This window comes from Leiobunum rupestre, chromosome 6 (assembly GCF_980474605.1).
Source record: "Leiobunum rupestre chromosome 6, qqLeiRupe1.1.hap1, whole genome shotgun sequence".
Lineage (NCBI taxonomy): Eukaryota > Metazoa > Arthropoda > Arachnida > Opiliones > Sclerosomatidae > Leiobunum > Leiobunum rupestre.
In genome coordinates this window covers 36,370,814-36,386,707 of record NC_143389.1, presented here as the reverse complement: position 1 = coordinate 36,386,707, position 15,894 = coordinate 36,370,814, and the positions used below count along the sequence as shown (strand labels likewise).

At 36.7% G+C, this 15,894-nt stretch overlaps 1 protein-coding gene across 1 annotated transcript in view; it reads right to left on the bottom strand.

Annotated features, from left to right (window-relative positions):
* Nucleotides 1-15,394, bottom strand: part of LOC149940780 (aquaporin-7-like) — a 32,005-nt gene extending 16,611 nt beyond the window's left edge. Inside the window, exon 1 of the mRNA XM_090178010.1 lies at nt 14,966-15,394. Within this exon, the coding sequence (XP_090034136.1) occupies nt 14,966-15,070 (105 nt within the window). The 5' untranslated portion in view covers nt 15,071-15,394. The remainder of the gene's footprint in view (nt 1-14,965) is intronic.
* Nucleotides 15,395-15,894: the final 500 nt, after the last annotated feature.

The following is a 15,894-nucleotide window of genomic DNA, read 5'->3' as shown; positions in this document are numbered from 1 at the left end:
TCTATGCTTCACCATGGATAGTAGATTTTAGAGGATCGGTAAAAAGCCTGGTTTTTAGCCCCCGTAAACCAATCACACTGAGGGAGTCGGCCAAGGTTATTTGAAAAAAAAACAAGTATCGCTAAGAGTGGACGATACTGTTCGAAAAAAGAAAAAAGGTATTTTTTCACGTTTTTATAGATTAAATATGATGTACTAAATATCAGTTGATAGTTTTTATTGAATTAAAAAACCAAAATTAAAAATTTTTAAAATGTAAAGCGCAAAAAATTACGTAACAATATCAACCGCGTTAGATTGCCATTTTGAAATTTTAAGATCACGTGGTACAAATGACCTTGCAATACTCGCTCGGAGTCTCTCGAGCTGAAAATGCACTGTGGAAGGGTATCGAAAACCTGTCCTCTTAATTTACTGTCCATGGCTTCACTAATCAAGTCCTAGTGTCTCGAATTTAACACGTTCACCGTCTTATGAACTAAGCCAGGCCAGGCGTTACGGTGTACGAGGCCCTAGGTAGCGAAAGATGAGATATGAGCCCCAAAATAGTTTGACACTGAAAGTGGGGCCCTCACACACCTTGCCCTAACGCCAGCCTTGCAAAAATTTTATTATTTGTAAATATAAATATACCTCTCCTCGGAAGAGTTTTTAATTTTCAGTGAAGCGAAACTGTATCCGTGGTTCTGCGGTAGAAAGCTCACCTGTCGTGCAAGATGGCTCGGGTTCTAATCCCGGCCGATTAAAAAATTATACTTCACCCAATGACAAAAAGAGGGCGCTTTTGGAAAAGCCTTTTCCCTGATTCTAAGAAACTGGGTACGCAGTGATTACCCTTTGCCCCGAAAATGCGAACGCGTTCGCAGGCCTGACAGACAGACCCACCCACAGACAGATAGACAGACAGACATGGTGGTTGTATAACCCCTTCTAGGGTACAAAGTTCCCTCGGAGAGGTAAAAAATATGAAAAGGTACACATCTACTTTATGTTTATCAAGGGAAATTGGTATATTAAGTATTTTTTAAAACGTAATTTTCATTCATTAAACTGAGAAATAGCCGAAGCTTCTCGTCGGGTGATAAAATTCAAATATTTCGCACGGGATAATACGGAAAAGCAAACGAGGGACTTCTTTTTCTACAGGTGTTAGACCGTAGACAAGCCCAATTGGCTCAAAATTGAACTAATTAAGGACATTTTGGATTCCTTAAAAAGTAGAAACGTTTATACTGTTTCCTTTAAAAAAATGCTTCATTAGGTTTGCGCGTGTGCCAAGGTATCACAAGGAGTGATCCTGTTAGGTAGGGTCTCCTGACAGTGGCGTAGCCAGAAATCCTCCAAGGAAGGGGTTCAAACTATGTAAAGTACCTGAGAGGGGTCGAGAAGGGGGTGAAATTATAGTACAGCCGAAGATACGCCCAAGGGGGGGGGGGTTGGACACGGAAACCCTTCCCTTGTCTACGCCACTGTCTCCTGTTTCATAAATGTGACCAATAACGCCTATTTTTCCCGACAGAGGGATGGAAATAAGCGTTTGTTCGCTTGAAAGGAAAATTCAATGTTCCCCAAACGTCCAAGTATATTAAATTGTCCCAAACAACTTTGCACCGTAGAAATTTTCGCGGGAACATAATGCTTGATAACATTTATTAAAGGGAGCCTTAGACGTCCACGTTAATAAAAATCGCTTAACCTCTTTATTATAACCGGTGATTTTGAATTTTCCCGAAAAATTTGAACTGGCAAAACCTACATCCTTCCACTAGATGAACGCAACGTAGACCTATTGTAAGGTTTTTGTACTAGTTTCGCCATCGGTGTTAAGAAATCTATAAGATTCCAATTAAATAATCGACCACTCAAGTGATAGCCTCTCGCCTTCGTTATCTTCAAGCATGACTTGTGGCGCGTTAAGCTTAAAGTGGCACCTTTTTCAGCGGGTGTTATCACTATCAGACGCCAAGACGTCGCTATACAGACCCTCGAGCTATCGACAATAAAGATAAAAAGCGTTATTGACCCATAAATACATATTTATTCATCTTTTAATAATATTTCTTCAAACTAATTCGTACTAATTACGAAATAATGTGCTATAATTTTATTTGTCCCGAAATGGAGTATCAGATAGAGAGAGAGAGAGAGAGAGAGACTAAAGTATCCAGTATCAATTTATAATCTCTAATTAAAATCTTCGGTATAGGGCGGAAAAACGTTACGTTTTTTTAATGAATGAAATGCTGGCTGTTACATTGCGTAAGATTTCTCGCGCGGCCAAATTATAATCATACAAGGAGACTTGAGCTGTTTCTACCCGATTTTGTTCAAACTCGGGTGTTGAGTAGACCTTCATGTACCTTGAAAGCCCCTAAAGGGAAAAGTTTCAATGGCCATTCGTTTTTCCATGGGAACCAAATTTGTTTTTCACAACTCAAATTTAAACGTTCTCAAAGTAAAATAGTATGGGAAAATCACCGATTGTATTTGATTGAGTGTACCCAGTCTTACCGATTTTACTAATTGTTTTGCCAAAATTTAATTTTTTTAATTTTATGAAATTAAATACAAACCGTGATTGTTGTGAAAAACATTTTTGGTTGCCATGACAAAACGAATGGCCATTGAAACTTTTCCCTTTAGGAGCTTTCAAGGTACAAGAAGGTCTACTTAACCACCGAGTTTGAAAAAAAATAGGGAGAAACACATCGAGATGTTGCGATTTTGTTGAATTTGCACGTGCAAACCTGCAGGAAAGTAGTTTTTTGGCCATACATGGCTTTGATGTCAGTATAACGCGTGTATGTAATATAAGAAGCTTTTTTATATTTAAGTGGTTCGATTTAAGGCAGTACTGAAATATGTAGCTAATATATGTCGCTTTAAACGTCATAAGTGATGTACTTCAACCTCTGACATATGCTAAGTGTGTTTTGAGTAACGGTCACTACTTACGAAAAATTGAAAAGCTTTTAAAAGTATAGAAACAACGCCTACTTTAATATGAAAATAATGACAAATTATTTAATCAGAATATAAACGCTTCGTTTCTGAAAGTAGTTATTTTCGAATTTGAGACTTAAAACGTTTTCGCTCGTATTTATCGCCACCAGGCTAACTTGGCAGAAATGATGCCATCAAAGGGAGCAGGCAGTAACGAATTGCACTTTCCAAAACTTTCTATTACGCAATCGTTGAGCGACAGACTATCATTAACTAAAACGGTTCAGTGTTGTGGTACATATTAGTATTATCTTACTTACGTTGATAGTTACAAACCTGGGTTAAAAAGGGAACTTTGGTTTAGTAAAACCGCCTTAACCCGGTTTAGCGTGGCCCGTCTTAAAGCTTTCAATACTTAATCTGAAGGGAGTGGTTACGATTCGTATCGAGAATTTTCGCGTGTTAAGGTACGTAGAATCGTGCACTTAATTAATATATATTACGTGTATAGGTCTAATTTCAACGCTGTTGATTTACGTTAAAGATAATCAAACATTCGCTTGCGCAATCTAATTTTCGGTAATAGGCGGTGTAAATGTTTTACTCTCGCTTTCTTAGCTTTCTTTCAATACTATCAAAGACGAGGAGGGGGGGGGCAACCGGGAAAGGGGGGGAAACCTTCGATTAGTGGTCTGGTTTTCATTCACAAAATGTCTTTCGCAGCGCCGCGCGCTCGCAGTTCTTTGAACTTCTTACGTAAGGAAAACCCGAATTATTTGTAACGGGACTGCTTAAAGAAGGAAAGGCGGGACGTTTTGCGGGGAGGGAATTGAAAATGGAGTTTTCATTTTCAAGGAAAATAGATTATACGCGTGTTGTAATCTTTCTTATATTTTCTTGTTTATTGGAGCTATACAAATTCATTCGATTATTGCGAAGATAAGAATCAAATTGGGTAATTGTATAGGAAGGAATTAGGTTTTAATGAAGATGGTCGTTGTATAATATTGCGTTTTGGGAATTAAGGGTAACACGTTTTCCCAATTGTCATCGTAATGTGTATTGGAGGTTTCCTCGCTAAATTACGACGCGTATAGACTTGGAAAATAAGTCCTAATATCGTGTAAATAAAGCAAAATATCCCTTTCACCTGCTTTCACTTTTTCTCAGTATACAAATTTCTTTTCCGTTTTATTTTTGCGAAGGAATATAGGCTTTCACGAAGCTAAATCGACTTTTGATGCGATAAAAATTTCACCCAATTCTCGGGTTTTTGGGGTGATTTTTCTACATTACCCTAACAGTTTTCTTACTCCTCAAATGGGCTAGATATCGATTTTTTGGGGCCAAAATGGCCATCGTTACGTAACTAACCCGAGCTCGCGCAAATATATATTTTTATTATATTGAATTATTAGGGGTTAATTTATTTATAATGATTGTTTGGTCACATTTTAACCTCTAAATTATAAACATTAAAATTCTTAATAGGAACCATGGTAAAAATAACAATTACAATTTTAATAGACGTTTTAAAATAATAAATTTAACAAATTATTTTTATAAAGATAAGAAAAATAAATATTTAATTATTTTATTGTTCCATATTACATATTATTATTAAAAAATTATCTCGAGCGAAAAAGATAGTTTTATTTGAAGTGTTGATATCGAGATTTCGCTTGTAAAATTTCGTAACCAAATAAACTGGTAAATATAACCCTACCTAAGATTATCGCTTTAAGATGGCTTAGGGGATTTGCCTAATTTTCAATTCAACCTAACTTTAAATTATATTTTAAGGACTGCGAAGTAAGATTCGATGAACATTTTATTTAAATGCTTATCCTTATTTATTCTTCTACCTAAGGCCCTTACGAATTAAGATATGAAAAATGTGGTAGTTCAGAAATTATCTGACATTCAATTTATTTTCCGTTGAGTCGGAGATTAGTGATACAAACTTTGAATACTTATAAAGTCAAGTGGCCTCCTTTGTCGAGACTGCAGTTCGGTAGAGCGCCGAGGGCAGCGAAACTCTCCGCGTGAATGGAAAACACTCGAGGATTACGCGGTTTCACTCGATACTCGAAACGTGTGGTAAAAAGCAGTTCATCTACCAAAGTCAATTACTCGATTTACGTACGTGACCGAGCCATCAGAGGGAGGGCGAAAGCGAGGGTTTTTTTGTCCATGATTTTTGGGGGAAATCCAGCTAAAATATCCGTGGGAACTGGAAAATATTGCGCGCGAAAGCGAAAAGAATCGCAACGGGGAAGTAGTCCAAGCCGTCGAAATACCCTCGCTACTTCGTAACGTATCGGCGATGCCTCGCGCTATTTTTTTCCGACGTACGAACGCCGCGAAGATTGAATGCTTTTCAATCAATACGCTGTCGTTACGAATTTGCAACTGGAGGATGGGTTTGTAACAATATCGAAGAGCCGGGGATGGCGACTAAGTATGCCTGCCGCGTTTCGTGCCTACGCCTGCATTATGCTAAACTTTTTGTTTCTTTTTCCGATATAATATAATCTTCCCGGAGCGGGAAAAGAATACAATCCGGCTTTTGGAAAAATAGCAAAAAAAAAACGGAGGCGTTTACCCGTAAACGAATTCAATGCCCTCACGAATTTCTATTTGTTTATTGTTTGGCCAGAGTATGATGAAATGTCCGTATTACTGGCGTATATTAAATTAGACTTTTTCGGGCGTAATTTGAACCGAATGATTCAACCGAAATGCGCATTGAGTCGTTAGAAATTCAATCCTTCTTCGTTGAAACTCGTATTCTTAGGGCGTAAATTCGCGATAGTTCCTAAGTTTAAAAAAACGGTTTAAATGTAATTAGTTTTATTGAGAATCAAAAAACGAATTTATTCCGCGCTTCTATAGCCGGTGTGAACCAGATTCACTACTTGTATTTGAATTTGAGTCGTTCGTGCATTCGATATTATCGAAGAATAGCGTACGTGAGAAAACGTGTCTTAAGTTTATAGAACTGTTTATTTTTCACTTAACTGTATTTTTTTACTTCGTCGTGCGTAAAACGTTTTCAAAATTATAAAAGAATAGAGAGGAGAGCTGAGAAAATATTTCGAACTTTGAAACAACAATTATTGAAGTAGACTGGGACTAAATACAACATAGCGCAATCTTCCATATGACGGAGATTCGAAATATTTCGCCAGAAATCACGTAAACCATTATGCGAGAGAGACGATTGGGGGAGCTTAAATTGAATCGTGAGCTCCCGCGCGATTTTGCCAGAGATAGAAATGTTATGACTGCAAATTTCCAATAGTACGTCGTTGATTTAATAAGGCGGATGATTTGGGAATCGGCGTTTCCTTTCTCCGTTTTAATCGAGTTTTCACTGTGAGAAGATTCGCCAGTTGACACGTTTTCAGTTAGCTTAATTAATGCGTATTCCGAAGCACGTCTTGGGATCAAATTTATCGCCGTTCACCGTAGCTTCGTAACGTCTAAGTCACTTACATTCCTACCGTTTCATCGAACGTGTCGGGCAAGTATGAAGCTGGTCAAATGTTGCAAAAATACCCTCGAGTCTAACCATAAGTATATAATACATATCCACTATACCGCTAATGTTACGCGAATGCGCGGGGTAGGTACATTTGTTCGAATTTCATTCGTCCGAACCACCGAAATAAAAAAATGTTTCAACTGTTCGAATTGGACAACTTGTTTGTTTCATTCGTCCGAATCGGTAGCATCACTTGTCCGAATTCTGTCGCTAAATTGGTATTTCTTATTGCTTAAATAAACGGATATAAGCATTATAATGTCTAATCATTTTATCCTATTATGTCCATTTTTCCTTTGGCCGATATAGTAAGTGGGAATTGCGTTGAATGTTGTGGCTATTTTAGGTTAGGTTCACGTTAATGGTACTATTTTCTTATATTAACAATATTTTTAAAAAAAAACAACCAATTCCTAATGTTTGAAAAAACGGACAAACGATTATTCGAACAAATGAAATTCGCCAGTAAAGTTAACATAAATTGAACGACTAAATCACCAACAAAAGTTGTGATAAATTTTTCCGGCAAATGAAATACGTTTTCGGACATACGATCCTGTTTTCCGGCATTCGGACATTTGTACCACCGTTCGGACGAATGAAATTCGAACAAATGTACAAAAAAATGGACTGCGCAAGGTATTGCTAATTTTCTCAAAAGAAATTTCGTTAGAAAAGGTAACGCGAGCGAAATAAAGCATTTGTAAAACAATTTTATCAGGAAAATATGGTTTATAAATCATAAATATCAGTAAATTATGAGCAGTAAAGCCGCGAAGGCTTCCGCGGCATAAATGTAGCATTCGTTGATCCATCATAATTATAGTTTCTTTAAGCCGTTGGAATTAGATGTCTAAATCCTTAATTCTATTACCCTCGTTGTGCAGGCACTCTACAGAATGAGCCGGGATCAGATTAGGGTCGTCTCGGATCATACAGGGTCGATTTTGTTTACTTCCGTGAAAACCGAATGCGTATCGGTATAATATCCCTAGCGTGAATGAATTTCTACAAAAAGTGTGGCTGCGAGTACTGGAGCGCGACTGCCTCCAATACTCTAAAATAGAGAAGCGTATACCGGAAGTGAAATAGGCAGTGTTAATGTTCAAATAAGCAAACACAAAACAATTACCTCTACCACCTGCTGGAGATAGATTCTTAGAAATTAAAGATATTATATAATGATTAGTATTTTTTATTATTGAATTAATATGTACTCATTGCGTTTACTCCGTGTAATTATTATTAAAAAAATTTAAAAACAAACAATTTATTCTGAATTTGTATCTCAACCGTATAAAATTTGGAATGATGCCAACTAACTAATGAACCATTTTAAATCAAAAATGTTCTTTTAATATTCACACGGGTAGTATACAATAAAAACGGATACTTTTGGCATGGGGTGGGGTGGCGGAGTGGTTAGCGCTTTCGCCTCGCAGCAAGAGGAGCCGGGTTCGATCCCAACTTGTGGCACTGGGTTCTTTCTTCCGCGTTGAGTTTGCAAATTCTCTCCCCACTGGTTCAAGGAGTTTCCCCATCGGTAATAGTTAGTGTAGGGAGCTGTTGGCTCGCGTGGCATGAATGACTTGCTACGTATTATAAGTCGCTAGATGACTTGGACCTAAGGTGGTCCCTTGGGTATTAGCCTAGCTGATTATTATGTTTATAAATAAAATATATTGTCTGTTACATAAACTAGTTCTCAGTGGGTGGCATAGGAGCAACAAACACAAGGAGAACACAGCTAGCCTTTAAACACGCTAACGCAGTGTTGTGTACAAATTTTATTGGACGAGCCTTTACGCTGGGGGGGGGCAGACAATTTCCGAATTTTTCCCTTCCGACGGCAGCAGGCGCTATAGCTTCTAACCAATGAAAACTGTACACAAGAAAATGCACGACTTTTGACGGGTTACGTTCTCCTTGTGTGGGGTGCTGTGTTTGTTGCTCCTAGGTGGTATCAACATATTATCGTTAAAAATAACACTTTTACGAATGCCTTAAACCAAAACAAATGTTATGTTCTAATGCTTGTACATGTAAGCTTTTAATTTCAAGTAAATTTAATTTCTAACGAATTATTTAGGTCATTCATACGTGGGACAAAACCGCTATACAATTAAATAATTTTTGAACTTTGAACCAGCTTTTAAGCGCCGACAATTTAACTTTGAAAATTAATAAACGTGAAAGGAGGTGGAAACCAAATAGTTGTGAAATTTCCTTGAAAACGAAATTCATTGTAATCTTTCTATATAGGCCAATGGGCGAAATGAGATGAACTTCGAGTATAAGGTTTAGGTCGGATATTAAATTAAATTTCAAAAAGAAACCCCCCCCCCCTTCCCCCGATGATGAATATGCTTACGTCCATTGAATTTCATTATTTCATACACTTTGCCTTTACGATATTTGAATGACAACAAATGCTCGCCACGCTACGCGGAAAAACAGTTCGGAAGTTCGTCCTAGAAGTGTCCGAGAAAGACTCGAAAATATATTCATTTTTTTTATCCTCGCGTTTACATCGAACCCATTATTGTTCCAACAAAGTTGTATATTACAGCGGGGACTAGGGATAATAAAGCCAAGCCCGGAGGCAGGGAACACACTCGCAGACGTGAACTTTTAGATTTTACTCCCGGAGGACAAAAAGGAGTTCGACTTGAAAAAATATATCTCTCCCCTCGACGAAGGTATATAATAATCTCATATTCCGTTATATTCGAGACTTATAAGAACGGGAAAAAACCGGTCTGAACTTTAATTGACCTTTTTGCCTAAGGGTATTCTATTTGGTTGAAGATCATTTAGAATCCACCTCCCTGCGGATTATTTGGGTTCGCGGAATCGGGCCACAGTTTGGGAGAGGTTGCCCCTGACAACTGGGTCGGAATGGCCCACCGTCTATGAATTATATCACGCTATCTATCAACATCGCGCCATTTTGATGTTCGAATTTTGACGCTGATAAATATAAGTACGGCGAAGTACGAATTAAATTGTACCGTTAACTTGTTAAGATCACATCTTTACGACTAAGGTACGAGCGATTTACCTAGCGACGACGTTGTAAATTGGAACATCCGGTTGCGAAGAACGTTGGTTAGTTATTAGCTCACTTTCGAACTCGATTTAACATTACCCGTTTCCAGCTGTAATCTCAATTAAATGTTTCTCATTGGTAAGAAACTCAAACTTGTCTGGCTAAGAAAAATTAAATTTTTAGGAGAGGCGTTTAAATATTTTGGCCTTATTTATAGTGTAGTAGCGTATAATAATGAATTTGAAGTGTAAGGAATGTGTTGGAAAAAATATTTAAAACAAATATCCTCGATAAATACTACGTGATATTTTGTTGATATTGATTACAATTTATCACAACTCGAAATATTAAATTATATTTTAATATTTACTAATTTATAACGCTTGGTGTGATAAATAACTTATCAAGTAAATTAGAAGTTGAATTTTGAGACTTCTTTGACAAGGAACCAATATTTTACTAATCCGCACGTGTTGGCATTCAAATATCGGTTTGGGTTTTGTATCTTTGAAATCTTGTTATTCGTAAATATCGCCCAATGAATCGGAAAATAGGCTTAGTCAAGTTTTAACTCGATTGGAGTTAAAGTTCAATTGACTTTGCCTTCATTTTCTAGCGTTCTGGATTGTCAGAAATCATTTTCACCGTGAGTGTCTAACAAAATGGAGAAATCCGTTCTCTCGCCAACGTCTAAGCTTTCAGCCTTCCCCAAAGGGACGCGATTTTTTTTTGGTCGTGATGTTAAATCGACGTAAACAAGGACTGACAAAGTAAGCGATTAGATACAATGCTTTTTTTTAATTTTTTTTTGCTACGAGTTTGAAGCCATGTAGGTTTAGTAAAGGTTGGGCTTTGGCGTGAGGGGTGCGTGCGGGCTAGAAAGAAGGGGCAACCGCCGCGAAGGAATTGCGGGCTTTCAATGTTGTCAAGATGAATTCTTTTCACATTTGGCTCCTTTTTGGTCGATGCAATAATGAAAAGACTAAAGGGAATGGCCGGCTTCACTGAGAGGGGCTTTTTTAACTCGATTTGAGTGGGTACTATATTCTGCGGCCCCTTTTCAGCGCGGTTAAAAAGAACTGACAATATCTAAGATACTCACTTGTTATAGATATACCATCACTCGTTTTTCAATTTAGGGAGCTAACAGTTCTACGTCACACGACTTCACCCATGCTTTTTCGTATTGAAACAACATGACGGCCACATTAGTTCCCTATACACGTACATTCGACGGATTTGGGTTAAGGTATAGTTCATACTATGCTACTTTTGCGAGCCAACGTACCCATCCATTTTTTGTACCACGAACTAAATTCGGCAGTGCGAAAATTAAAACTGCCGTTGCAGCGCCGTAGTTAGCCAAATGTTTCACGCTGTGCGATGTGCTTGTGGCGTAAAAATTTAGAGATATGTTGGCTGACAAAAGTTGCGTAGCGTGATATTCCGATCAAATTTGGCTCATCCTAATTCACAGTAAACCGGGAAATTACCTTTAACCGGAAACTACTTTTTTTAAATCAAACCCTTCTTCCGCGCGTGTTAACATACCAGAGCGAATGAGAAAAATTGATTTCGGTGCCATAAAATATATAATACGTAATCTTTCTTTCTCCGCTACCTGTAAACTCGTATGAATTAACTTGTTATACGAACGAAATTGAAATGTTGACTGTTTGCCACGATTATTCAATAAATATCTGCTATATATATATATCGCTAAAGAAATCTGCTGTATAGATTTATAAAGATGGCTTTCAAAATCACCAAAAATAAACGGTAAATTATATGGCGTACAAGTATAGTGATCCCATCGATCCGCGGGTGCAACAACCTTTTGCGTCTTCCTCAAACATTGCCCACGAACGATATTTTATCATTTGCGAAAATAATGGTTGGTAAGAGATAATTAGTTTAAAATGAGTCGTATAAATAAATAAACCGCGCTACTAATTATCCCGAGTTTTCGCCGCAGCCCGCGGTTTATTAGAAAAACGTTGTAAACTTCTTTGGAGAGTTCGGGGCGACGCGAAACTCATTAAATTTGTGGCGCGGTATTGAAATGATTCGAGAGGCAGGTCGGCTCTCTCGCCTCTTAACCGTAACCCACATTCTCATCTAGCTAAAAGCCAGCATCGGCGGATGGTGGAGCGCGTGAAACTGAAATTAGCCGATTTCGAAACGATCTACCGTCTGGTTCAAACGTTGTTGGAAAGTCGTCAGCCTCTTTCGCGTTCAAAGAGACGAGATTCGATTGAGTTCGGGAAAAAATAAAATGCAAAGACAATGGGATGCGCTCTATAAATTCCATCCGCGTAATGTTCGCGAAGGGTGGCGACCATTCTGACACCTCGATGACATTGAAAAACGAGTTTATTCTCCGAGAAAGCTTCGGAAGGTCGAGTAAATGTCCCGTATTTGTCTCCAAAATGGGAGCGCACCTGCTTATTTCAACGTCATGACAATGTATAGTCTCAAATCTGACGCGTACAAATAGACTACGTTTCTAAGCAGGTGTATGGATTCTGGCAGGGAAAAAATACACAAACAAAACCGTTACGGGAATTTTCGCCACGAAAGGGTTACGATTTCTTTTAAATTCTTTATCTATTTATACTTTTAACCTTTTTGTTTACACGCGTTTCATTGTCGCTTTCTGTTAAATACTTCCAAGTTAGAATTACCAATTTGAAACAGTCATAAGTATTGACTAAAGCCCAGTTCACACTATACATTTAATTGGACCACTTAATGGTATCCAACTAATTGTAAGCCAGAAAATTGTTTAGTGTGAACAGAAAATGTGGGAGTTATTGTTACAATTTTTCTGTTCACACTATACAATTTTCTTGCTTACAATTAGTGGGATACAATTAAGTGTCATATTTAATTGTATAGTGTGAACTGGGCTTTAGTATCACTATTTAGAATTTGGTCCAATTACTAGTAACATTGAAATATTTCAAAACGATCACGTATTTGAACCGTGGAGTGACAAAGATAACTAATGATGTTCGTGGTTGGTGAACTGACCCGAACGCTGCCTCTACATTTAAATATAGAACAATCAAATGTTCGCTGGACTTTTAAACAAACGAGTTATTTGTTTACCGTACGCTTCGTGTCTCTATATGGCTTTGAAATTCGCGCTATTTTTAGCAGGAGGGTAATTTCACTTGAAATTATATGTAGGTCAGTCGGGTTTAAAGGATAAATGTTGATATCGTTCTTACTCTCGGGCATCAGGGAATTTTTTGGCTTTCGTCGAAAACGTAATGGTTGAAAAGAGCCATACAGTATATTGCATCCTGAATGTCATCCATTTATATTTAACGAGATACTAGTTTTAGTAGATAAATAAAAAGCATCCCCTCCAATTATTTTAAAGGGCCGCATCCTATTGCCAGCGCTTTTTTATGTTTGGGTTAATTACCGTGATATAATTATTCCAAAGATTAGATTTAGTCGGGTAACCTTTTCTGTATATCTTTTATGGCTTTCAAGATATAAATATACGATCTTATTAATCCGTTTTTATTATACCCGTGTAAATTTGGAAATGAGATAATTATATCCCGTAATTTCTGCGGGTCAAAGTCGTTTGACAGAAAAAAGCTTTTCTTTGTTATTTTGGCTGGAATTGGTACGTTGACTTTCTAAAAATCTTTACATCTATTACAGGCATAGAATCTGACAAGGAGACTACCCGAGGTGGCTATCACCGATTTTGTTGAAACTTGAGGGTTAGGTAAACCTTATGGTAGTATGAAAATTGCCTAATTGAAAAGTTGCAATGGGCTTTAGTTTTTCTATGGCAACCGAAAATGATCTTGACCTCTCCATTTAAAAAAGCATGGGATTTTCTAGGTTAAACAAATTTTGTTAAAATTTAACCAAAATTAATCAATTTGAGCCAAAATCATTAATCAATTTTACCCAAAATAGGTCAAATTCATCTTTTAGGGTAAGTTTTGAATATTTAATTTTAACCGAGAAAATCCCATTCTTTTTTAAATGGAGATTTTTGTTTTGAGAGATCAAAAACATTTTCGGTTGCCATGGGAAAACTAAAGCCCATTGCAACTTTTCCCTTTGGCAATTTTCGTACTACCATAACGTCTACCTAACCCCCGAGTTTCAACAAAATCGGTGATAACCACCTCGGGTGTGAGTACAGCCTTTGGTAAAGTTAAATTTATAACCAGTTACCTAATCACTTCTGTACAGCCAAATTTATAAATTTATTATTACAAGTTGGCCGCTGACCTGTAGTCCTGTAAAAAGTGAAATGGTTATGGCCACCTAAATGATTCGTATGTGTAAGAGGGCACTCTTTTGGAATTCGTTTTATGGATAATTGACGTGGAAAACGTTTATTGCTTGGGTTGTATAATCTTTCATTAGTGTTTATGAGTGATTTTGCTGTTTTTTTACTGTATATATGAATAGTTGGTAGCATCGCTCATTATATATGCGTAGAAAGGAATTCGTTTCGTTTTTAGGAAATTGAATATAGCACGCTTATTTGATTATAAGCGCGTTTTTGGGGAGAAGGGATGACGTCCGTATTTGGAAGGCTTATAACACAATAGACACAGTTGCATCCGAAAATTTACTAACGCTTTTTCCTCTCTTTTTTTTCATTGTTATTCCAAAAATAACAGGCTATGAATTTATGTATTATAATTTCTATATCTTTTTTTAACCTGGAATTGCTGGCTCAGTAATCCGCTTATTTACTGAATCATTTTCGAACGAAAATGACGAAAACGAAAGCGGGATTTTTTATAAATAAAAAAAAAACAATTATTTGTCACTTTTGTTTTGACAATATTAAAACAAAATTTTTCGTTAAGTTTTTATATGTGAAAATCTACATTTTAAATTCCCGTTAATTGTAATATGCATATTAAAACGATGTGTTATAAGATACTTAATTTAAATTGCGAAATATATCTTTTTAATATCGTGATAACGTAATAACCAAAATAATTAGATTTATAATAACGTTTGACTTTGGATGTTGATGGTCGTGAAACTGAAATATCAGAATTAATTCGGTACTTCGAATTTTAATATTAATTTCCATAACATTGCATATAATAAAGATAACTACGAAATAAAATACATAGACCATAACCTAATTTTACTATTTATACAAACATTTATCTGAATTAATAATAAAATTCTTAAAAATTTAATCAATTAAAATTGCGTGTTGTTAAATTAAAAATGGTTTTACCTCCAACGACCCTTTTTTATTTGATAATTTTTATTTCTGCAGTTCAGAATATATATATATATATATATATATATATATATATATATATTTCAAAAGAAAAATATCTAACTTAGATAATTTTTTTAGTATTTATAAAAAAATATGTAAAATTCTAAATGATAAAAATAAATTGTTCAAAACTTACCGTGAGAACCAAAGTTCCTAAAAACTCAGCCATGGCCTCCCTGACCACGTCACTTCGAACTTTCATCTTGTTCCACAAAGAACTATCGGAGTTCAACATTTTCATAACCTCTCACGATATTTAAACTCTCCTAAATGCAGAAGTCGAAACCTCAGAAGATATCTTCGTGGTATTTAACTAATCGCCCGTTAAATCGTCTTATCTCAATCTAATCCGTCGAAGTGAATTCGGTGAGTACGACGGCCAAGAAATCACGCTTGGAATATCGTGTGTGTGTTGATGTCAGTGGCCAGACTTTCGAAGTGGGCCGCTTTAATTTTTTTGCGTCCCGACGCGCCAAGTCGAACACACTCGCGGCAATCGGAGGGAACGCGAACGAGGGGGGAGAAAACGAGGTAAAGTTTTAACGGCGGAAAGAAGCCGACTGGATGCTGCACCAATATAGCTTCGACAAACTGAGCTATAACTCGTCACCACGCTACCTGTTATTTACGTGAAGACCCGAGCGCCCCTCACCACCGATTCGAGAAGCTTCAGCGACGCCTCAAGAATTCGCCAAGAATATGTTATTAATTATAATCGGCCAATAATTACATTCCTCATTCAACGGATAATTTTCGACGCTATTTATAGCGTAAAACGTACGCGTCACACTTCGTTGTTGATTATTTTTACTGTTTTTCGCAAATTGACAATAACATGATTGAAATCAATTGCGACTAATTCGACACGTGTGTTAAATAATAAATTGTCACTTTTTTGCTGATGGGTTGAATCAAATCATAGAGAAATGATAATATTCAGCTTCATTTTGGAAATTAACCTAATATATTATAGAATTATGTAGAATTAACATTAAAATGAAATTTCAATTTGTTTGTTAAAATCAACGTCGAATTTAAAGTAATTTTTACGCTTTGGTTCAAATC